This window comes from Geospiza fortis, unplaced genomic scaffold (assembly GCF_000277835.1).
Source record: "Geospiza fortis unplaced genomic scaffold, GeoFor_1.0 scaffold31, whole genome shotgun sequence".
Classification (NCBI taxonomy): domain Eukaryota; kingdom Metazoa; phylum Chordata; class Aves; order Passeriformes; family Thraupidae; genus Geospiza; species Geospiza fortis.
Window position 1 is genome coordinate 960,002 of NW_005054483.1, and position 23,973 is coordinate 983,974.

General features: G+C 48.3%; 1 protein-coding gene across 5 annotated transcripts in view; it reads right to left on the reverse strand.

Moving 5' to 3' along the window:
* Nucleotides 1-2: 2 nt before the first annotated feature.
* ADORA2A (adenosine A2a receptor) overlaps nt 3-23,973 on the reverse strand; it is a 24,876-nt gene continuing 905 nt past the window's right edge. Inside the window, exons 1-5 of one of the 5 annotated variants that reach the window (XM_031063161.1) lie at nt 20,005-20,062; nt 16,968-17,084; nt 9,902-10,777; nt 7,759-7,809; nt 3-2,737 (exon numbers count right to left, since the gene is read on the reverse strand). In XM_031063161.1, coding sequence (XP_030919021.1) covers nt 1,777-2,737; nt 7,759-7,809; nt 9,902-10,251 — 1,362 coding nt within the window. In that variant the 5' untranslated portion in view covers nt 10,252-10,777; nt 16,968-17,084; nt 20,005-20,062 and the 3' untranslated portion in view covers nt 3-1,776. Of the gene's footprint in view, nt 2,738-7,758; nt 7,810-9,901; nt 10,778-16,967; nt 17,085-20,004; nt 20,074-23,973 lie in introns of those variants that run through there. The other 4 variants (XM_031063163.1, XM_031063165.1, XM_031063164.1 and 1 more) reach the window with 4 other exon arrangements.

Genomic DNA, 23,973 nt, shown 5'->3' on the forward strand with positions numbered 1-23,973 from the left:
CCTCAAAATAAAACTGATTTTTCATTTTAATAGTTTACAATATATAAAATAAACATGGAATAAGAAGACACACACCCAACCTGCTCTTCCTCAAGTATGAAAGTCCCCCTTGGCTTCTGAAATGTTCATGGACAGACACAAGGAGGAACCAGATTGAGGGAGGATATTTATGATGTTTTCAGCTAGGGAATAAGCTTCAGATCCCTGGAATTACCAGACTTTTCACTTCCCAGTAGGACCTGGGACTACTGCCTGTCTCTCCAGAAGGTTGGTAGTACTGGACATGGATTATTTGATTAACACATGATTTGGATTATCTGAAAAACACAATCCAGACAATCTTCAGGTAGAATTCAAGCTGATGTGGTTTTCTGTTGTTCTTGAGCTGCCAGACTTCCTTAATTTTCCTTCCAGAAAATTACCAAACTGCAGTGAAACACCTCTGCAACAAACCACAGCAATGTGTACACTTGCTGCAGCACAAATGTGCCTGTTCTCTTCTACAGAAAGTAGAACCTGCAGTTTCTAAGCTGAGTTCCAATACCACCAACACCTTTCAGCTCCTCAGAGCAGGAGCATCTTCTAACCAGACAGAGCTCAGAGCTTCCTCTTTTGGCCTCTGCACCACAGGGACACATCAGGCTTCACAGGAAAAAAAACTGAATTCACAGGAGAAAAGGTTTTTTAAATAGAGCTCATTGGAATGCCAAAATTAGGTCAAGGTATGTGTATGGGTTGCTCTCTATCCCAAGAAAGAAGTAAAAAAAAGTCCCTCAGCCTGTTGAGTGAGGATGAAGATGACTGAAATGTGGAATATTACCTCCCCTCACACACATCTGGGGCCATGGAAAGAATTTGCATTCTAGGAGCTCAGGAGGAGAAGCACAGAGGCAGGAGGAGAGCTCCACAAAGAGCTCACACACCCACAGCCCTTGACAGCCCTGCCCTGAGGACACAGCCCACAGCACCACGTCCTGCTAGCAGCCCTTTTGCCAAGGGAAATCCTTGGCAAGGCTCAGCTTTGGTGATTTGTTGGACCAAGTGGAGTGCTGAGAGGTTATATTTGCCATGTGCATCTGGAACACTGAGCACTCAGGGAACAGATATGAGCTCTTGCCCATCTTTTATAAGTTAACATAAAGTAACCTTATCGTTATGTGGAAAAAAAACCATTTGAGCAACTTGTTGCAGTAAAAGCTTCAAGAACACAAACTGAAAGACAAAGTGCCATGGTTGAAAGTATCCAGAGTTCCAATCAGGTAAATTCCTTCCCTCTCAAGCAGTTCCTGGCATCCTTCCTGACAACAGATTTTGCTATCCCCCCTTCTGCTTGTTGCAGGGCCACAGTACTCAGAGGCCCTTCCCAGTTGCTCTTTGTTATTCAGGGAGTACTTCCAGCCACGCTTCTATTTCCATTGGTAAAGACAGTGAAACCAACTCTCAACCACGGGCACAGTACAGCAAAGTGTCCCCAAATCCCTGCATCAGCAGTCTCCCAGTGCTCAGCTTGGAATGCCATCCTCGACCTTGGCACTGCTCTTGGTGACAGGTCATTGATGGTAACGTGTCCCTCCTTCCTTAGTCCACTTCAGTGGTCTCCTGGCTCTTCTCCAGTCTGGTATTTAGGATCATCCAATAGTCCTGGATATGGACCCCTTTCTCCACAGTGATCTGAATACACTGCTCTCCCCCCGCCCCCCAACCTCCCTTTCTGCCATGGCAGAGGTCACCAATGGAAAAAAAAATAATTCTACCAGGAAAACTTCGAAAGTCTCATCAGGAAACATCAGCTGCAGCAAAGGCTGCTCTTTCCAGATCCGAGTAAGACACCTGGGCATCAATTAGCTCTTCACTGTGAAGCTCCCTGTTCAGGCATGCATCTGAGAGAATCCCATTTTTACAGGAATGTGGGAGATGTCCGTTTGTCTCCAAGTCCAGAGCATTTCCATTCTGGTGCCATTCCAAGGCAGCTTTGCATTTGTTCAAGTCCTGCTTTTCGGGGTCCCTGTGGATCTCTCCGTTGCTGTACACCTCCAGTGCATACTCACTGATCCGTATGCTGGCGTTCTCTGCGTCCCCCCCGTGGGTGGAAGTCCTGGAGCTGGCGGCTCCCGCCTTGAACGGCTCCTTGCGGCCCAGGATGTGCTGACTGATGATTTTCCGGAAGGTGTAGCGGAACTCCCTGATGCGGTAGGCATAAATTAGGGGGTTTACAACCGAGTTAGCGTGAGACAGGATAATGGCCAGGTACATCAGCCACAGGGGAGCGTGGGCACAATCTGGGCAAAAAAGGGTAAAGCAGTTAATGATGTGTAGTGGAAGCCAGCAGACTGCAAACAGCCCGACGATGATGGCTAAAGACTTGGCTGCATGGACTTCCTTCTGCAAGGTGGAGCGGGAACGTTCCCCGTGTACCATCTTGTTCTCCATCTGCTTGAGCTGGCGCCGGGCTGCCATGAAGATTTTCAAGTAGATACCAAACATGAGAAGGAGGGGCAGGAGCACACAGGCAAAGAAGTTGTAGTAGACCATGTACTCCATGGTGACCACGGCCTCGAAGAGACACGCCACCATGCTGTTGCTGCAGTTGATGGGAGAGGACCAGTTGGAATGCGGCTCTTGGATCTGGGCACGCTTGTGCCACCCCAGCATTGGGGTCAGGCCGATGATGAAGGACAACACCCAGCAGATGGCAATGACGCCTTTGGCTCGAGAGCCAGTCACCAAGCCATTGTACCTGTAAAGCAGAGGAGATGGGAGCTGTATCAGAGTCATTCAACAAGCTGCGGGCACCCACACAACCTCACAATGGCCCCATGGTCCAGAAGGCAGTGAGAAAGGCACCCGCTTCATCAGAGGGGCCTTTGCACTGGTGTGCAGAACCCATGCAGCACACCAAGGACATGGTGACACTGTCTGCCACCTACTTCCCTCCCCTTTCCTTTAAGCAGTGAGTTGACAGGAAAGCAGGGAAATAATTCAGTTTTCATCTGCGCTCCTTCACTGCACCAGTCCACTTGGGTGTGCACATAGATCTTGCAGCCTGGATAACCAAGAGCACTGCTCTGACCCTTGTGATGAAGAGATGAAGACCACTGTGGGTCTCTTGCCAAAGGCTAAGGCAGCATCTCCTTCCTGGCAAAGGAGCAGCCTTTCAGCATGGAATTGTTAGGTCTGTCTTGCAGTAGATCTGTAAACCAAATAGCACAAAAGAGCCTGGAGGCACAGTGCCACCAGCCCTGCATCCACGTTCTGGTGTGCTCCAGGGAAATCCTGCTGGCCCAGTTGCAGCAGCCAGGTTGGCATTGCCTGCATGGCACCTCACTCTGCTCCTCAGTGGCACTTTCAGGAAGACCAGCACCATCAACCTTCTTGAAATAACTGAGGCAAGTCAGCAGTTTTCCTCACCAGCCCAGCTAAGTCGACCCCATGTCTTTCTCAGAAAAGAGGAATTAACCTGGGGACAATTCTCTGACTACAGGTGTGCCATGGCCTGCCCTGCACACACCAAAGGGACCTCAGTGGTGGAGGTATTGATACCTGGCTGAAGCCAGTGCTCTTAACAGTAAACTTTCCAAAATCTGTTGAAAGAAACAATAAGCAACATGGTAAGAAGCTGACAGTGCAGCGGAGGCCTTGGTTTGTTTGTTATCAGCCAGTTTCCATGGCCTCACAGGTTACTGCGAATCCTGAGCTGACTCCACCAGTTCTCCCCTCTGAAAATGTAAATTAGGGCAGCAGTTTAACATTTCAGTGCAATTTCCTTCCCTGGGTAATGCTCAGCATGGAAAGTAGATGGCTGGGTTCCCACGTGCCAGCGTGGCTCCCACACTGTATTTGACCGGACAGTAGCGCTGGGCCCCCAGTGTTTACCCAGTGCTCCTTCTCCCTCTGTCCCCAGAATTCTCTCCAAAAACAAACATTACAAAAAATAATACAACAAACCACAGAAATCTTTCCATCTCCCACAGGTTCATGCTCCTGTCCCAGCACGAGTTCAAGACAGGGGAGAAGAGTGGCTGCTTTTGCACAGTAAAGAATGGAGATCCTGCACATGCTTTAAATCCCTGACCATGGGCCTTGGAAAAAACAAAACCCATCAGGCTTCAATTTCCCTTTCTCAGTTGCATTTCAAAACCAGAAAAGAGTAAGTGGATAAGGGAGCTAAGCACACAATTCCCAGCAAAACACACCTAAATTGCCTTTCCAGAAATGAGGAAGGAATTCAGCTGATTCTGAGGGAGAAAAAGGTTTTTTCCAGCAATTAGCAGATCCTGCCCAGTGCTTAAAGGATGCAAAGGGCGCAGCATGAATGGTAGCAGAGAGCTGCTCCATTCAGACCTCATCAACACATCAAAACAGCATCTGTGCTTTGAAATGTACACTCAGGGAGCAAGAGAGTGGCTGGAGGCCCTTGAAGCTTGAAAAAACAACAAAACAAACAAAAGAAAATAAACAAAAACAAACAAAAAAAAGACAAAACAAGCCAACAACAACCAAAAAAAAATCCCAAAAACATCCCACAACCACCAAAACCCTGCAACCCTGGAATTAGCTACATCTTGTCAGAGGAATTTTGAAATTGTGCAGCTGTTATCCCACGACTAGAGATGTCCCTTCCCTTCCACTAAAAATACATTCACTACTGCTCCAGACAAACACCCGGGCCACACTTCCCCCTCCCTCTTGTCCTCTGGGGATTCCCATGCAAGAAGCTTTACAAGGCTTCAGAGCAGCACCGAGCCCGCACAGCTGCCCAGCTGCGGAGCGTTGTCCTGCAGTGCGTGTCCATAACACCTCGCTCAGTATCTCCCAGGGTCAGGACAGAACGCCCACAGCATCTGGTGACAAAGCCAATGGCCTTGTGCTGGCCAGGTACCCACTGAGAAGTGTTGATTTGTTTAGGAGAGCTTAATTCCTAGGATCCACATGAGGCACCTCTGACTGACTTGGCTGAGGTAGCATTACAGTCCAGATGGGCTTTCCTGGACTCTCTCCTCTTATCCACTTGGAGATGTCATTGAAGACTTTGTGTACATCTTTGTGCACTTTGTCTCAGCATCTTTCCAGGTTCACAGCAGCCAGGCCAAAGCCATTCCATTCCACAGGGTGACTTCAGGGCTTCCCAGACACATCTCCTACCCTGGGGGTTGCTGGCACCATGCAGCAGACACAACCTGCTGAAAGGAGCTGCTCACACCTGCAGCCCATGGTCTGCAAAGCTGGCAGGTGATTTTGCAGCATGTCTGATGTGTCCAGGCAGCACTGGATTGTCTGTGCAGCAGCAGTTCTGCTTCCTGGAAATAACACACTTGCTACACAACCAACCACTTCTGCTTGTGAAATTCCAGACACAAAGGACGTGAGTGCAGAGCACAGGGATGCTCATGGTGGGAATAGAGTCACATGTCTCCTCTAAAAAGCAAACCCAACTTTTGCAAACACATGAAAGTGTGAAAGTTTTCCTCAAAATAGTTTCAACCTGCCCTGCTGCTCTCTCAACCACCCAGCTGGCAAAATGGAGCAGGAGAATAGGTGCCCTTGGTGAATGTACAGCTCCTCTGGGCTGCCTAGAGTAACCTGGCTGTGGATGCGCCACTTCTGGGCCCTTGGACTAAGTTCTGTGCCATGAAGACAAAGAATCCTCTGAGACTGGGTGGAAGTCAGAGCTGGTAGTCTGCCCAGAGTGTCTTCAGGGAGAAGTTAAAATCTTTCACTACACTGAGTGATTTGTAGCTGGCCTAACTCACCCTCACAGTGTCCAGCCATCCTGCTGCTTCTCTTCTTCAAACCCTCCTTTGTGGACAGCACTGCACATCCTCTGTCAGGTGTGGAGCATTTTTTCAGACACTGCATCACCCAGAATGCTCAGCTGAGGGCTTTGATCTGAATTCAGCACTGCTCAAAGGTGTTTAACAAATCACTACAAAATGCTGCTCACCAAGCACATCCACCCACCAGCCCACACCTCAGGCAGCTGCAGCCATCAGGGACAGGACCAAGCAGGAGATTCAATCCCTATTACATGTATGTGGAAATGAGAGACCCTGGCAATCCCAGATCACCCAGGAAATCTGTGACAGGGCAAGAAATCAAACTGAGACCTTCACATGTACCAGCTAAACAACTTTTCCCAAACCACTCATCTGGAACCTTCCTCCTCTATTGCCAGGTACCAACAGATCCTGGTGTTTATCCATGCTATGGAGAGGGGGGAGGTGGGGTCCCACAGGTGGGCAGAATTATCTCTTTACACAGCAGGATGAGCAAAACCTTGGTAACAGCAAGTTCTGTGCAGGCCATGAAGGCAGTGCTCTCAAAGCTGTGCCCTTTTAAAAGAAGGAGGGGGACTACTCTGTTCTCACATTAAGCTGAACCTGCCCTAAATCTATTTAACATATGAGCATACTTGGAAATGCCTGCCATAAAGTCAAAAGGTTTATGGTGAGCAGGGAAAGAAATAAGTCCACATATGGCTTAAAGTGGCAATAAAACATTAAAACCCTGATTCACTGGTTTAGATGCTAACATAGGAGCATTTCAGAAAGGAAATCTAGGGAATTAAAGCAACTACTGAAACAGGCTGTTCTCAGCACAAAGGTCCCTTGCACATCCTATACTTTATTCAGGGTTGGTGTTCATCTCTCCTGTTCCTCTTGGACTTTGGGAACCCAGTTCTTCATGTCCTGTGGCAGAAAAACATCCCAATGCCACCTCAGAACTGCAGTTTAAACCACCACCACGTGGGATAAACCAGTCCCAAAGCTCCAAACATCAAGGAGCTGCACCTTAATAATGTTTCCCCAGAGAAGCCTTGCAGCAGCAGAAGCAGCTTTCACCAGAGGCAAAGGCTGCAGCTGGCACTGTGTGACCCACGAGTTTCATGCCTGAGTCCAGCACAGAGAGCAAGCAGCAACCTCAGCAACCTCAGCAAACGTCTCTGTTTGGCTGCAGGAAGGAAAATCTCCCCTCTCTTTGCTGTGAGTTGGAGCTACCTGTCCTTCCCTGGGAATATCTTCCCACCAAAGCCTGCCCCGGAGCACGTGGCTGGGCACGCTGCCCACGCAGCCCTGGCTGGCACCACGGAGCCTGGAAAGCAGCAATTGTTCTTGGCCCAGGGCTCCATCCTGGGGCCCAGACTCACAGCCAATGTTGTTCAGAGCACCTGGGGGGTTGATATTAGCCAGGGCAGGTTTTCAGGTACCTGCCATGAGAGAAACCTCACTTTGTCCTGGAGGGAACAATGGCTCGGGCTCCCTTCCTTGGGAGTGCCGTACTGCCACTTGCAGAGCGGTGCATTTGTATAAAACCTGGCAGAATTCAGCCAAGTGCTTGAGAACTTGTGGAAAATTGACCACATTCTACAAAACGTTTCCATTGTTTGAAAGGCAGGACACATAAGATATTCACAAATTTGTTTTTATCTATTTTAAATTTTCACCTATAAATATTTTTTTCATTGCAGTTTGTTGGAGGAGGATATCTTCTCCACAAAAAAATAATTTCAAAGGTAGCTAATAATATACTGAGGTGTCCAAAACCAAGGCAGAAAAGCCACTCTTCTGCCTTCTTAATACTGACAGTTTATTTCTGTGGGAATACACACCCACATATGGAGTTATCTTCATTAGGACAGATCAAACATGAAATATTTAAAGAGAAACAGAAGAATAAAGCACAGGTTTGGCCCTTTTTTGTTTCCCTAGAGTGAAGGAAGTCTGGTTTATTAATTATTTAGCTAATGAAAATTAGGAATACCTGCTGGTACCTTTCATATCCTGTGAGGAGGAGAAGGGGCCTTCCCAGGTACTAAAGGATGAGGTGAAAACATCACACTGTTAGTGGCAGAACTTTCCATCAAATTGTTTGACCCCTTTTTGAGACAAAGAGCTATTAGAAAAAAGAAAAAACATGAGGATGTGGGCAATCTAAATTATACCACATTTCCCTCTTCAGATAATCAGCTTTCACTTTCTCACCATGTCTGAGGCTATAAATGCTTATTCATCCATAAATTCTGAAGGCAAAACACGACTGACAAGTACATCACTCCTGCTGTGAAAGGACAAAGCAGCAGAGGACAGAGAGGAGGAGGAACCCATGGATTTACCTGTGGGTTTCTGCATCCAACCAGTCCCTCTGTTCCTGGGGAGGAAGAGGGTGTGCTCTGTTTTTTCCAAAACAAGGTAGTGAAACCTGTGTCATGCCCAGCACTGATGTAGTCTGGTTTTTTGAAAAGACTCTTTACCTTGGCTGTTCCAGGAAATTACATTTTCAAGACAATATAGTTACAGTGATAGCCCAAAACGTGGGCAGAAATCCAGATTTTAAAAATCCCTTTCCTGGCAAGTCATCCTCTAGCAATAAGAGTGCTTAAACTGTCAGCAGACATCTCAGAGTTACCTTGTGAGAGATGAAATCAAGACATCAGCCCTTCTCAAAACCATTTCAGAGGCAGCTCCCAGGGGCTACTCAACATATTTCCGTGTACCATTTATCATTATTTTGGTTTATAAACTGAAATCAACTGTAGCAGAACTGTAGAAAAGTGGAGACACTCCAGTTTATAGGTAACTATTATCAACAGAGTTTTCTCTGCAATGGAATGGAACAGTTATTCCTTACATCTACATCAAAATGCTGTAACAGGTATGACCAATAGGGTTTGGGGTCAATGTTAGAGCAGCACAAACTTGCTGAGGTGAGGCTTCAGGAAGGACTTGGCTGCACAGGTCCATCCACATGGAAAGGCAATTTCTGCTCTCCAGGGCTCCCATTCTGGTTTTGAACAGGAGGTTTGTGTTAATTGACATAAGTGCTACATGACCAAAGTATTCAGAAGAGACAGAACTAAATTGTACAGATCAGCAAAAGTGATTTAAGCTCAAGAAGAGTGAGGATGTCCAAGAACTCAAACTCAAGAGCATAAAAATCAGAAATTGGTTCCATTTTTGCAGCCACGTTGGTTGTTCAGGAGACGAAGGCGGTCTCTCCTTTCCTGAGAGCATGCTGCATCCTCCTAAGGACAAGACAGGAAGGAAGGAGACTCCTACAGTTCTCCTGCAGCCTCTCCAGAGCTTCCTCTCCATCTCTGGAGCTCAGTGAGTGCCTGGGAGCAGTCGCAGCAGCGCGGGGCTGCCTCGCGCCCACGGGCACACAGAGCCCATTGCAGCGATGTGCTCCTGCCAAACTGAACTGGGCAGCAGCCCCTGCTCTGTTTGTGTGTGACAAAACCTGCCCTCGTCCCATGCCAGCCTCCCTGGTCACAGACCACGTAGCAGCCAGTCTCAGTCATTAAAATGTCCTTTCCTTTCCTTCAACTGCAGAGATCACAAATCCCCATCTGCAGGCGTGGCTTGGGACAAGCCTCCCCCTTGACCCAGCCCATGCTCTGCTTCCAGAGGCAGTGCCTGAGCCAGTCCAAACCTTCCTAAGGCCCATTTCTGGGTAGCCTGCTGCTTCCTCTCCCTTCACATTTAACAGACCCCTGAGAGAAAACCTCACCTCCCTCCCCCAGCCCTGCTGCTCCAGCTTCAGGCAGAAACCCCTCTCCTCCCCACGGGGAGGGGGACAAGCTGACCTCACCCCCTTTGTCACCATCCCTCTGGTGGCACTGGCTGCAGCTCAGGGCACAGCTTGCCTGGGTATGGAGCGGCAGCTCCCAGGCAGCACCTCTGTGATGCCATGGACACCCACCATAGGAGAACAGGGAAGAACAGGAAAAGGAAGCAAACAGAAAATCCACCAGCCAAGGCAGACTTTAGGACCTAGAAAAGTTGCTTTCAAAACACAAGAGAAAAAGCACCGATCCTCATTTGGCTTTTCCTTCCTTGATTCATCGCCAGACCTGTGGTTTTTAGGGATGTTGAGCCCTCACCTCCCCAGCCCAGCCCCTGCTTACCTGAGGGGTATTCGGATGGCAATGATTCTGTCGATGGCGATGGCGAGGAGGCTGAAGATGGAGCTCTGAGTCAAGACCAGGACAAAGCAGGCAATGAAAAGGCAGCCATAGAAGAAGGCACAGAAGCCAGTGCTGATGGTGATGGCAAAGGGGATTGCCAGCACCCCCACAGCAATGTCAGCAGCAGCCAGGGACACCACAAAGTAGTTGGTGACGTTCTGCAAGTTGCTGTTGAGATAGACGGCCCAGCAGACCAGGATGTTGCCCAGGATGGCCAGCACAGCAATGATCAGCTCCAGGATGATGTAGGCTATGTCTGAGAGGAAGTCGTCCTTCCCATGTACTAGCATGGTGAGAACAACCAGCCCCAAAGCTCAGAGTCCATATCTGCAGAGCCCTGAACAGCCAGCACCCCTCAAAGCTGCCCGGGCTCCCCGCAGGGCTCGGCTGCCAGCCCACGAAGGCTGCTCACACACACCTTTTCCTCCCCATGGCTGTTCAAGGACTTTACAGTAGATGGTGTCAAGAAAAAAAGCCCAGGGTCTGCCAGCTCCAGCAAAGTGGCTTAACCAGGTGCAGAACAATTCAGGCTCCAGCAGACAAACGGACAGGAGAATCTCCCTTGGGGACAGACAGCGCTCCCCAGGCCTCAGGGTCCAGCAGGCAGCGCAGCACAGCAGCTGTACTGTACAGCAGAGCCACATGGGCTGCGGTGCTTTGTTTCCTGTTGACAATCCTCCTTCTGGTCATGGCTTCCTGTCATCTCCATACCATAGCAACATCCTCTGGTCCTCTTTTTCACCTTTTCCCACCAGGACTTGGGAAATATTCTCTTTGGCTGAAGCAAACATTAAACTTCTTCACTTGCAGTTTCCTCTAAAAAGAAAAGAAAACACCAACCACATACACTAAGTAATCAGCTCTATGGAGGAGATGGAGAAAGCAAAATCTCATTAAAGTGGCACATTAAATTGATAACGGATATTACACAGACCTAGAAGAATACATTATTGGCAAAATTCTCACATTTTGTCTATCCTGAAAGCTGCAGGGCCAAACCCAAGTTCAGGAAGGCAGCGTTTCACAGTGGTGATGAGAAACAAGGGACGTTTTGTTTTCGAGGCTACCAACTGAGCTGGCACTCCAGCAGCTGCTCCACAGCCCGCCCTGAAACACGAGAGCCCCACTAATTATGTCCTGGCAAGTGCTGAGGCTGCACAGAGGAAAGGTGGAGGAGCCTTTCACACACACCTGTCTCCCTCTGATGGCAAACACGGCGTTTGAGCCATCACGTGCTGCCCACCCTCACGTGCTTTGCCACAAAACTGCTGCACCAGCACCCTGCTCTGCAAGGACATCCCCAGGGCAGCTGCACTGCTGGCATGTGGTCACCTCTCTGTGCCCACACCTGTGTGGCTCTGTGGATCCAGGCACCAGAACAAGATCCAGGGCAGGGAGAAGTGTTCGAGGTGTCCACACAGGGACATCTTTGAGGACACCCCTGCTGACCATGCTCACTCTTCGCAAGGCTCTCTGCAGGCTCCCCTCCTGCCACTCCATTATTTTTGTTCATGTAAATCTCTATCCTATAAGCAAACCATTTGTTCATTATACCTGCACTGCCCATCGTGGTTGTTGCATCCAGGACAGCGTCATCCTTCACCTACAGCCAGCCAGAACCAGGCCCCCCCAAACACAGCTCTCCCAGAAACACACACACGGTGCCAGTGCCACGGCTCAGGGCTGCATCCCAGCTCCTGCAGCGTCCTGCACTCAGCTCTGGGCTAAAGCTGGTGCTGCTTGTGGGGAAACAATCCTGCAGCTGCAATTCACACCAGCAGACACACATCACCTGCACGGCCTTGCAGGTCACCTCGTACCCCTGCTTCAGATACGGGTGCAATTCACCGCAGTTTCAGCTAAAAATACAGAAGGGAGAACACAATTCCCTGAGCTTTGTGCCACAGTCAAGAGATAATTGCTTGCTGTCCTCGCCTGTCACTTCCAGAGTGGGCTGCAAACCTTATTTAGCAAGCTTTAGCAATAATATTTTCTCATTAATTTAAGAAACAGCTTGGTACATCAGAGGGTTAGGAGAGAGAGAAACACAGCACTAACTGATAAATCACCAAGCTCAGTTTTGGATGCAACATGAACCTCCAAAACACAAGATTTTTGGGCCCCATCCACAGGTGATCTGGCGTGGTCTCACCCATCAGGGTTTGATGCCTTCACAGTTCACTCTGTTTTCAAGTCAGAAACCTAATTTCTCAGGATAAAATAAAAGGGTAAAGACAGTGATAATAAAAGAAAATATGATTAACTTGTGATTCACATCTGATCTCAGGAATATAATCTAATTTTAGACCTTTCATTGATTTAGAGCTCTATTGCTAATGCTGCATTTGAAAGGAAAGTGAATGATTCTTGGTGGTTTGGACATGCTTCAAAACCCTTGCTTTTCTCTACCTTCAGCTATCTTGTTTCTGTGTTTTGTTTGGTTTTAGTGGAAGAGATCAACAGAAGAGATCAGCGTGTGATCTAGCTATTAGGAGAAAGATAAAGATCATCCATTTAATCTTTTTTAAAGAAGAAAAACCCCAAGAAGTGTCTATATTGTCTGTGCTCCTACAGCAAAACCTTTGGTTTTTCAGTGGCTTCCTAAAGATGGCTTTTACTTTCTAGGATTTCAGGGATGTCAGTGATATGCCCTGCAAGGATCTGCCTGTCCATTACAAATCCCAACAGGTTTGTTTCAAGCAGCGATACTGAAACCTCACCCTCCAGCCCAGCTTCTAGGGAAGAGGATTAGAATGAATATAAGACAGAAATAAAGAAGATCTGGAGGCAGAGAGAACAGAAGGGGCAGGATGAGAAATAAACAAGGCTTTGTGCATGTGTGTGAGCAAGCAGGGAGGGGAAAAAAGACAGGAAAAAGCTGGTAGGAGGGAAAAAACAAGCTAACAAAGGAAGGAGTGGGCAAAACAGGCTCCTAAGAGGAAGGGGGGTGCAGGACATGGCTGAGACTGAGGTGGGTGTGAGCCCCTGGGTCCCTCAGCAGGACAGAGTGGGAGCACACGCCTCCCACAGCCTCACACCTCACCATGCAGGACAAGAGCACATCCAACGCCAGCGCCAGGCCAAGGTTAGAAAAATTTAACAAGTTACTCTGGCATACCTGGGCCCAAACTACTGCTAGAGCCACTGCCATTCCCCCACAAGCTCCTCTGAGACGGCGTCAGGAGAACTGAGGGAAGACCCAGCCTGAGAACTGGGCACCTTAACCCTGGTGCTCAGAGGATTTACCTGCAGTCCTGCTGTGCTGCTCCTGCCCATCGTGGTCACAGCTCATACACCTCAGTGAAGAGGATCAAAGCAAAATTACTGCATATTCTTCCCCATTGGAGAGCTCCCTTCAGTAGGATCATGAATCCCTACTAATCCTAGATGCATTTTTGTTTAACCTGACTCTGGCTCATCTCAAACTCCAGCAGGACATGGAGGAAAGTTACAAACGTCACTGTGGAGCTTCTGCACATACCAATGGCTCAGCACAAAGCTAAAAGTCCCTACCCCTCTGCCTGAACCTGAAAAAGAACAGTGCTGGAACCTGCAGTCCAATGGCTGCATCACACACTGCTCTCTGACACAACAGAGCTTTTAACCTTCTGCTTTGACTCTTTCATGGCCTCGTGTTGAATTTGAATTTTTTATCTCTTGAGTTTGTTTGTCTCTTGCTTCCATCTCTCTACACAAACAGTGAGTGGCCTGATTCTTCATCCCAAGCCCCAGGCATTTATTCTGAAGCAATTGGAATGTTATGTCCAGAAAAGGACAGCACGTCCTTCCACCCTCTGCTCTCAGATGGGCCGGAAAGCACTCGGAGTTCTGCAGAGCCAGCACATCTCAGGGGAGACAGGGCTGGAGCTGAGCAGGTGTCCCAGCCACGACAAAACAACATTTTGTCTCTGCTTCAGTGCTGCTGAGTAGCCACTGACATTAGAAAAACCAATTACTGGCCACACAAGCCCAGCCTCACCTGCTGCTGACAGAATGTGCCACAGCCAGGAGGGCTCATGTTCAACCTGAGCTCACCCACCTCTGCTCACAGTGCCAGCTGCTGACTGCTCACCTGGCATAACAAATCTCCATTTCAGGAGTATGTGCAACTTGCTTTACAACAAGAACAGGCTCAGTCTTTCTGCTTATGCAGCTAGAAATTCACTGCACAGGGACAAAATGAAATAGAGACCACCCAGAGAACATGACGTAGATCCAGAGGCAAAATTAAATTTATTGTAGAATTGTCTACTTCATGCAAGACCCAAAGGCTCAGCAATCAGGTCTAATAAGAAAAAATTAATTAACAATCTGCTTTACTCACTGGGGAAGTGTATATTTAACATCTCAAGCCCTTGAGGCATCAGCATGGCAAGCTTCTTGAAACTTAAGAAAAATAACCTGTATCACTCAACAGGCTGGACAGCTACAATTAGTATTTCTTCATAAGCCCTTGTTTGATTTTGTTAATTCCTTCTTGATACCCCGGGCTATGTTCCGGCCTTTCCCCTGTTATTAAATAAACCTTTTTTGTCATTCACAAACCTGTAAACCTGCTGCTCTGTTCGTTTGTAGTGACTTGGAACACTCTGTTCTCTCTCATATTTCAGTCCCAATGAGAAACTCCTCCTTGAAAATTCAATAAAGCATCTGCACAGCACGTTCCCATGAAGCAACTCACCAGCAGAGCCCAAGCAAGCTTTAGTTTGGCATCTCCAGTTGACTTTGAACCAAGGTGCTGCCCCTTCTCTCTCCTGAGTGCCAAAACACTGAGCTGAGCCCTTGGCCAGTGCTTGGTTCGGATCACCCAGCTCAGAGCAGCTCCCCTGCTGCTCTGGGCCCTGCAGGCTGAGCCCATCCTGCTCTGGGGGCTTTGGGCTGCCCAGGCTCTGGCAGCTGCTGCAGAGCAGATGCACCTCAGTGCCTGGGACACCTCAGCCTGACAGCTCCTCTCACCTGTCAGCAAAACCTGCAGATGCTCAGCAGCCCTCGGGGCACCCGGACAGTCTGTGGGCACGCAGGTGACAGACTGCAGCCTCCCCTGGCCCCACAGGGGCTTCTGTGCCTGCTCTAGGATGGGGCAGCAGGGGCAGCGGGCAGCTTCAGGGAACCAGGGGGATGTTCATTCCACAGATCACAATCTTGCATCTCCTTCTACATGACCCTTCCCGGGTACCAGCCACATGCAGATTACCTAATTCCCTTAGGGAAAAATCCTTGAATTCACACATGGCCCTAAGCAGAAAAATTGGTGCTGCTAAATCATTGGTTTCCTACTTTCCAAAGCCTGGAGGGGGAGATGCTTGTCAGTTTTTATCCCCTCTTTGAAATCCCTTCAGCTCAAAGAGAATCTCCCTATCTTTCAAATCAAAGACTCCAAGAAATCTTGTCTCTCCCCACCACTTCAGAGGATCAAGTCAATAAACGAGCCAATGTGCTCACAGGCAGAACACAAATTTGCAAAACAACCGGGGCTGTAAAACATGCTGAAAACAGGTGTCCTTCGGGGAGCACTTCTCTGTGCTGCTCAAGGGTTTCCTTTCTGTAGTTCAGTGTTTTATGAGTACTCCACACAGAGCAGTTTCTGGTCCCTGAGTGCTCACACACAGCTGTGGGGAGCACCCCCAGCCCTGCCTCCCTCACAAGGATGGAGAGCTGGGGCTGGGTGGGGCAGGAAAGAGGAGGAAGGAGGCATCACCCACCTAACCAAGACATACATTTTCTGATTCCTCCCTTTGCTTTGTTATTGGCTGCTGCCTAAATGATCTTTTAGGTCATCTGCTTACAGTAATAGGAGGAAATTAAATATTAATAATAGACTATTTCCCTCTAGACTGCTCTTTGTTAACAAAGGATACGAGTGAAACAAAGCAGGCAAAATTATCAGCGCACCATGGTCTTGGTTTTCAGGTACCTGGAGCACTTGCACTTTCCCTCAGCCCTCCCTGGAGGCCCTTGCCTGCCTGCATGGGCACCACTGCAAGTGCAGAGCATGGGCAGGTGTGGACATTCTTGTTCTATCAAGGGGCTCCACGTGCCAGTCTGACCCTTCCAGGCACCGTTTCAGATTTTATCCAAAATATCATCTGAGCCACTGATGCTCTGGCTGCAGAAATGCAAGGCCAAGGATTTTTGGAAACACAGACTTTGTCTCCTCTTGGGAAGTGAAGTCTGCTGTAATATAAACCTGCAGTGGGGTAATGAGCTTTCTGGATAGGCTTTGCAAGTTCTCCTGAAATAATAAGTAAAATGAGAGTTTCAGCTTTGCTAGATTTGGTGTAATCCCCTCTTACAGGAAAGCAACAGCCCTCCAAGACTTAAAACCTTCCCTTCACGTACTGGTGAAAGGCAGAAGAAATGGCTCCTCAGAGACCTGTACTGTGCCTGAACTTTGTCTATCAGTTTGAAAATGGGAAAGAGGGGCAACAATTCTGTTCTACATTTCCATCCCTGCTGCAGTCCAGGCCAAGAAAGGAGGCTGTGCCACAGGCATGGTGAACCTGGGTGTAAAGCCTTGGCTGCTTTACTAGAGATACCCAGACTGCTGCACCAGTGACAGCGGCCAAAGCTGTGACCAAACCACACCCTGCCAGCCTGTCCTGTGCCTCTCCTCTCCTCCTGGTTATGCCCATTAGGAAAGAAAACTAAAAACAAAACTGCCCCAAAAGTGAAATCCCACTGGACAACAAACAAGATGGACTGGCTGACAGGAATGGCAAAGCCCAAACCAATATTGCAGCTTTGCCTCCTGCCCTCCAAGTGCTAGAAGTGGATTAATTTTTATTGTGGTAGCGGAAGATTAGAACAGAACACATTTGACCATATTTTTTTCCTAAGTGGATGTTATAAATGTTTAAAAAGCAAGGGAAAAAAACCTCACAGTAATTATTCCAATTCTAATGGTCACAAAAAGCCAAGGAGGGCAAAACTAAGTAAGGATGAATGACCAGCAGTTAAATAAGCCAGATCAAACAAACTGAAGGGAAAACAGCTCTCCTGTGCTCACCAGTCTCGCTGGGCAGCAGGCATCATGATGTATTGCCAAAAGACACCAAGACATTGAATTTTTTAGCAAATTTTTTGTACTCAGGACAGCTGATGTTCATTTATCTATGTGGAGTTTCTAAAAAAAAAAAAAAAGAGCATTTGGATAGGCTTTCATAAGGCAGACGAGTAAAAAAGCATAATTAAAACCATGTACCATGGCCAGAAACAAGTTACTACTGCCAATATCATCCACAATGTCTCTGAGGAGCCAGTTTTCCTTTCCTGTGTGAGGGAAGAACTCAAAGGCAAACTCTGCCTCCTCACAGCCCTACTAAAGCCAGCTGTGTTCACACATGAGGAGCATTTCCTTCCAGGACAAAATAAGAGAAATTAGGAAACAGAATATAAAGAAGAGGTGACCCGCTGAGGAATACAGGCAAGGGAAGAATTTACTCTGAAGATATTTATCACATTGCTAATGCATCCATTCTGGTCTATTTTAAAATAATGGAGCAGACTTCTCTCCGGATGTGACTTTGCCTCTCATTTCTGTGTGAAGTTTCCAGACAGGCAGTTGAGAATTGGGTACATCTGTTCGTTTTCTTGCATTTTTATCCAGTTATTCCCAAACCCTATTTGCTTTCTCTACGTGCAGATTTTCTCTGCACTGTAGCCCGTGATGATCCCTGCTCCTGCTCCCTCCAGCACTGTCCTGCAGGCTGCCAGGAGTGTTTGCATAAACCCTGATGGTGAAACAAAAACTCACCCCGGAGCAGGCAGAGCTGCTGTAGCAGCTCAACCAACATCCTTCCACAGCAGGAAGAACGTAACTCTTATTATCTCTCTTCATGTAACTTAAAATTATTCCCCAGCTGGGGATTCATCCCTATCCTGATGAAAGCATTGCAGGACTCTGTTCATCCCGAAAGCAGGCAAAAGCCACAATAACAAATTTTCTGTCCCCTGAGTTTGTTTCCAGCAACTTTCCCTCAGCCATTTTGTAAGGTACTCTGACTGCTAATGCTTATTTGCTCAGGGTCAGCCTCGCCATCCTGTCAGTGCTTCTGTCGCAGCCTCAGATCTGTTTCAGACACTTTCAGGACTCTGCCACCCTCTGTGGATAAGGAGTGGATGCTCTGGTGATGCCCCGAGGCCGCATGGCCTCACTTTCTCATTCCCTCTCCTTTGCTGTGACTCGCAGCACGCTGCTGTCACCCTGTGAGTGACTTGCATTTCCACTGCCTCGGCCACACCGACACTGCACGTACTCACAGGGACTGGGTTTTTTGCCCGAGTCCTTGATTATAATCCGATTGATGAAGAATTTCCAGCGTCCCTGTTGCTGATGCAGAGTGTCAGCGTGGTGCTGGGAGGACTCTCAAGCCCTGCTGCTGGTTCAGTGCAATGCAGCATTTCCCGCCCCTGCGCTGCGGTCAGGCCGCGTCCGCCCCGCGCCGCTCCCGCTTCCTGCGCCGGCCGGGCAATCACCCTGCTCACGGCCCAGCTCTGCCCTTCTGCATCACACCACACCCTGGAGAACCAGCAGCCGCTCCTAAATCGCTTCTGAAAATATTCCCCTGCGTTTGCTTGCTGTTCATGAGCTGCTGTTCTTGTCCGGAGAGGAGAGAGGGGAGAGGAGAGAGGGGAGAGGAGAGAGGAGAGAGGAGAGGAGAGTTGTCAGGACCCCACTACAGCAGAGATCTCTCCACCAGCCTTGGCAACTGGCCCTTCTCAGTGGTCCTGTGAAAACTTTAGATATTTTACAGCCTCTGCACAAGACATCATAGAAAAGGTCCATCTGTAAAGAAACCTGTGATCGTTTCTCAAATGCATGACAACCATGGTCCTCACACCTTGCCAAACAAGGATAAACCCAAAAAAGACCCCCAAGGCAAATTCCTTAGGGACTGTGACATTTGACTCCAAACACAGAAGATGTTAATCAGACAGAGATGGATCCCGGGGAGCTCTCAGAACAGACTCCCCAAACCTTTAGGATGGTTTCTCCCACATGGACTGCGTCCATCTCTTGCCTGCTGTAATCATCCTGCTGGGCTGTAGGGTGGCCACATGGAGGAAAAGGAAGGTTTCCCTTTAGGCATGGGGTAGGAAAGTTAACAAGAACCCTAAATGAATCACAATGGTCAAGCAAAGTTTGCATCAACATTTTGTAAGACACCGGATGACATAAAACAAAGTTTTTCAGGTGATTCACAAAGTTAGGTGCCTCAGTTTTAAAAGGTCTGCTAAGGAGGCCTTGCATTTTGGGATTATCAGGAACAGTCCCAGATTATCCCTGACTAGGCAGCCATCAGCAAGGGTCATTTTTTTTGCCAAAATTCGGGCTGCAGAACATTCTACAAACTTTTTACAAGTCAGTGTGCTTCCCCAGACATGCTGAAGGAGCTGTAATGGTGCTGGTGCCAGGCCAGGTCAGTCTGATGTGATTTTCCACCGTCCCATTGAACCTGGGCACTGATCTGTGGATTGGACGTATGTGGAAACTGCAATTATTCAAATCAATTTCAATCACGTGCCTCTCTTCTGAAGATTTTAGTAAAAAGCTGCCTACCTCTTAGCTATCTTTTATCCAGGGGACTGTTTCCTATGGAAAATCCCAGCCTGTGCCCAAGTATATGGATCTTATACTGAAACCGAAGTTGTTACTATCAGAGAATATGACATTTAACCACCTACTTCCCTTAAGTCCTTAAGCTCCACAGCTGATTCATACCAGGATCTGAAAATCCTGCTCTGTTGGGGAAAACTCAATAACCAAAATGATAGGGCTGTTTGTGGAGGACTTTCCCAGCACAAGAAGGGGAATTTGCATAAGAGGCCAATATTACAGAACAGGCAGAGAGAGCAGAAATATTTAGTTAGAAAAAAAAAGAGGGTGGGGGGGGGGAAGAGGAGACAAGAAGCAAAAGCAGAACACGACAGTGCAAACCCAAACCAAAACATCTCCAACAAAGCAAAGCCAGGAGAAAAACAGAGACTCTGAGGTCTGAATACTAAATGAGGAAACTTCTAACAGGGAAAACTGCAAAGCTCACCATTCCCGAAGGGATGCACTAAAAGCTCGCGCTTGGCTCCGCTCGGCAGCGCTCCTGCCCTGCCCGGGGATGCTCGGCCGGGCCCCGCGGCTCGGGATCGCTTCCCGAGGCTCCAGCGGCCCCGGGCTGCACGGAGCAGCGCGCCCGCCTGCCCCCTGCGCTGCGAGCGATCACAAACGCCAATCGGCGCACGGACAGGAGCCCGGCATGTCACCCGGCACGTCTCCAAAGCTCCAGGAAAACCCCCCTTTCCTCTCCTTGTCTCGCAGAGGCACAGGAAGGTTCCCTCAGCCCCGCATGCCTTTCCCTCCCCCTGGCTCAAATCAGCCTTGCAAGAAGTTTCTTTCCCTCCCTGCTAACTTCTCCATTGTCTCAGATGCATTGTTTGCAAATGTTCCCAAAAAATGCTTTGTGAAGTATTCTTTATTCCCGTTTCAAGTCTTTCCACATCCCTGTGTAACACCTGGACTTTATCTTGTTACCTGTCAGATAGTGATAAACCTACTGCATGCAACCCCTGACTTACCATCTAAGATAAATACAATTTGTCTTGTAGCTGTCATTTCTCTTCAAACCCTGTCTTCCACAGCTGCCTTTGTAGTGGTAATAAAATTACTTTATTTGGGCTTGAAATGTGTAACTTTTAAAGAAATAAAAATGTAACAATCCCCATCAGCAAGAGCCCCAGGACCCAGGCTGAGGAATGAAAGAGATCACACCTTTACCCACTCACATTTACCAAATACCTGCATTTGGTGAAGTGCTTTGAAATACTCTTTGCTGATTGCCTGTGGGTTGCCCACTGTGATCAGGATGAAGAATGAGTTAGAGCAAAGGGGTTTAAGCTGCACATCAGGGTATTTCCTGCACACCAGGAAAGTGAGGAGTCTCCACTGCTGGTCTTTAGGAGCAGGATGGAGAAAGATGTCAGGAATGGCAAATCCATAGCTGATCCTGCCTTTGGACACAGGTCTGGAGTAGATGACCTCCAAGTGCCTCCTAAGGATATTTTCCATAATTGAGAATTGTATGTGCCATCTGTCCATTCTGATCTACAGAGATCTACTGCAGGAAAAGAAAAAGTGCAACACAACCAATAATTATCCCTGATACAGATGCAACCTTTGTGAAGGGAGAGGAATCTTCTGACTACAGAAGGAACTGAAGCCTCCAGAGGTTAAATCACCTTCTGTGCATCTGCCAGACCCTCCTGCCCTCCCAGGAGAGAATGCTGCCAGTTCTTCACCCCTAACAGTCCAACCCCCAATATTCAACCACCAAAGCATCTCAATAAGTGGCAGCTTCCTCAGCATTTTTTGAAATGAGCAGAGAGGCAAGGAACTGGTGCTGTTTTGCCCAAGTAGCTTTACCAAGGCTGTTCAGGTGCACTCTGCAAAACCTGGAGATGCCCCATGAAGCAACCAAACCTTCTGGTCCTAAATACCAGATATCCTGATAAAAGGGAACAACCCTCCACTGACTTGTGAGGTTCTTCTCTGATTCCTTGACACACAGCTCAAGATCTCTTTCCTGGCTTTTACTTTAAAGTCCAACCAAAAAAAAAAAGTTTAATAGCCCATCTCCATTTTCAGATGGAAATCACACAATAAAGAACAACCTTGGGATTTAATCACCATCCAGATCAAATGAGAAAATGAACAAGCAGAGCCAGAACCTCTTTGAGCTGAAGACAGGGACAAACTTTGCAGGACACCAAGAGAGATGTTGGCGCCAGCCTTTGGGTGGAGAACACCTCACTCCCAGCTGTGCAGAACTCAGAGACTTCCCCCACTCTGTGCCTTGTCCCACCTGGTGTGGGCAGAAATGTCAAACCCCAGTGAAGAGCTGAAGCACAGTGAAAATGGTGAGAAATCTGTGAAACCTTAAACATCCTGTGCAGACAAGAAATCATGCAGCCATCAGTCAGCCAAGCAGAAAGGAAGTGGTAAAGGGAGAGGCTTTCCCTCAACACCAAATGGAAAAGCAGCCAGGTTCAAAAACAAGGGGGCACCAGACCCTTCTGAGAGACAGGACTGAAAGGAAGAGTAAAGATTCCCCCAAACCTTCTGCAGGGCTGAGCTGTTCCCAGAGGTTCTCAGGAGAACTTAAGCACACAGCTCTACTTGAAATCTGTCATTGAAGATTAAACAAAAAAGATGAAGAGCTTTCAAAAGTTGATTATATTCAAATGCAATAATAGCAGCAGCCCTTATGGAAACACCCTATTAAAATACCAGCAAAAACAGAAATGCAAACATGGGATACCTGGCAGAGGCCTTCCAGCTCAGACCTTTAGTGCCTTTTGCACCCACTGATAGAGGGACAGAGGCTGAAAACATCATTATTGGAACAACATCCCCTGGCCTGGTACAGGGTCATGCTGATTCTATTTTTTATGTACAAAATACATACGGAAAGACACAGATTATATACACATGAAAATTACAAATGTACCACATGGCCACCATTAAAAAGGAGACCTGCTTGCCTTTGTTTGTTTTTTTTTTTTTCACACCCTGCAATAGGTCATTTTTATTTTAGGTACACACATACATGTTTGCAGTTTGTACCCACATGTTTTCTCTACAAATTCAGAGGTTCACAGCTTTCCTGGTTAATTCAGAATTTAATCCATTTGCCACATTAGACAGGATTTCGTTTCCATAGGTTTTTGTGGTACTTGATTACATTTATATTGACTTTTTTATTGAGATTCAGAATAAGGTATTTCCTCAACAGACCTAATCCAATTGAAATATTTCTCACATCCTTGCTGGTCATTTTATCTAATGTTTTTCTAGCTCACTTGGGCAATATGCTCCAGGGGTGTCTCTAACTGCAGGGACCATGCTTTCTCTCCCTGTGCTAGTGTCCCTCATGCAGAAGAATGAATTTATCAATTACTCCAGTTCTTGAGTTACATGTGCCTGAGACTTACAAGCCTGATAAGAAACCTGAAAACAAATACATCCAAAGACAGAGTTATCTAATAGCTGGCCATCTGCTTAGGAAAATCATTTTAAGTAGTTACAGCAATTCTATTAACTATTTACCAAGTGAGTCATGTTGTTCTCTTTAAGTTAACCCTTCCTGTCTCTCTGTGGGCTCAGCGCCCCAGGTAGGTTTGAAGAAGGTGCTCAACCACCTTCCCTCCTTTCAGGCCATGGCAAAACCTGCACTCGAGACCCCCCAAACTCACACTGGCCAGGACAGAAAAGAGCAGTAAAGCAGCCGTGACTCTCAGACCATGCAGAAATCTCCTCCCGGGAGCATCCCCGGCCAGGGCACCGCGCAGCAGCGCCGGCCCGGCGGGACGGGAACGCACCTGGGGCGGGCAGGTCAGCCAGGGCAGGGCAGAACCCCGCGCTCACATCCCGCAGCCTGTCTGCCCGCCCTGCAGTCCTCTCCCGGCACACGGCACAGGGCACACGGCACAGGGCACAGGGCACAGGGCACACGGCACAGGGCACAGGGCACAGGCCCCTCGGGCAGGGCCGGCTCCATCGCGGGCGCCGGGGCTGAGCGCTCCCGGGCACAGGCAAAGGCGCTCTGCTGAGGAACTCTCAGCTGCTGGGCAGAGATAAGGCAGAGATGGGGCTTTTGGGGCGAGCAATGGGACAAGACCGCACAGGTTTGGAGCGATCTATTCAGTCCCTGCCCTTTTCCCTTTAACACGACTGTGAAGCGGATAGAAATCTCCTCGGAAAGCACTACAGAGAAGTTTGCAGGATGAAGGGTGCTCCCCCGGAATCACTATTTTACCATTAAGCACAAATATCTGCGGGAAGGCCGAGGAGGGGTGGGTGCAGGGAGGCAAAGTCCAGCACCTGATGTTTGAGGGAAGATCCGCGGAGCAAACATCTCGGAGCGCGGGGGTGTGTCGAGGGACTGACAGTCGGGAACCGGCACGGGGTGAAACGCACCGGCTGCCCGGGGAAACGCCATGCGAGCCGGGGCAGGAGAAAGCGG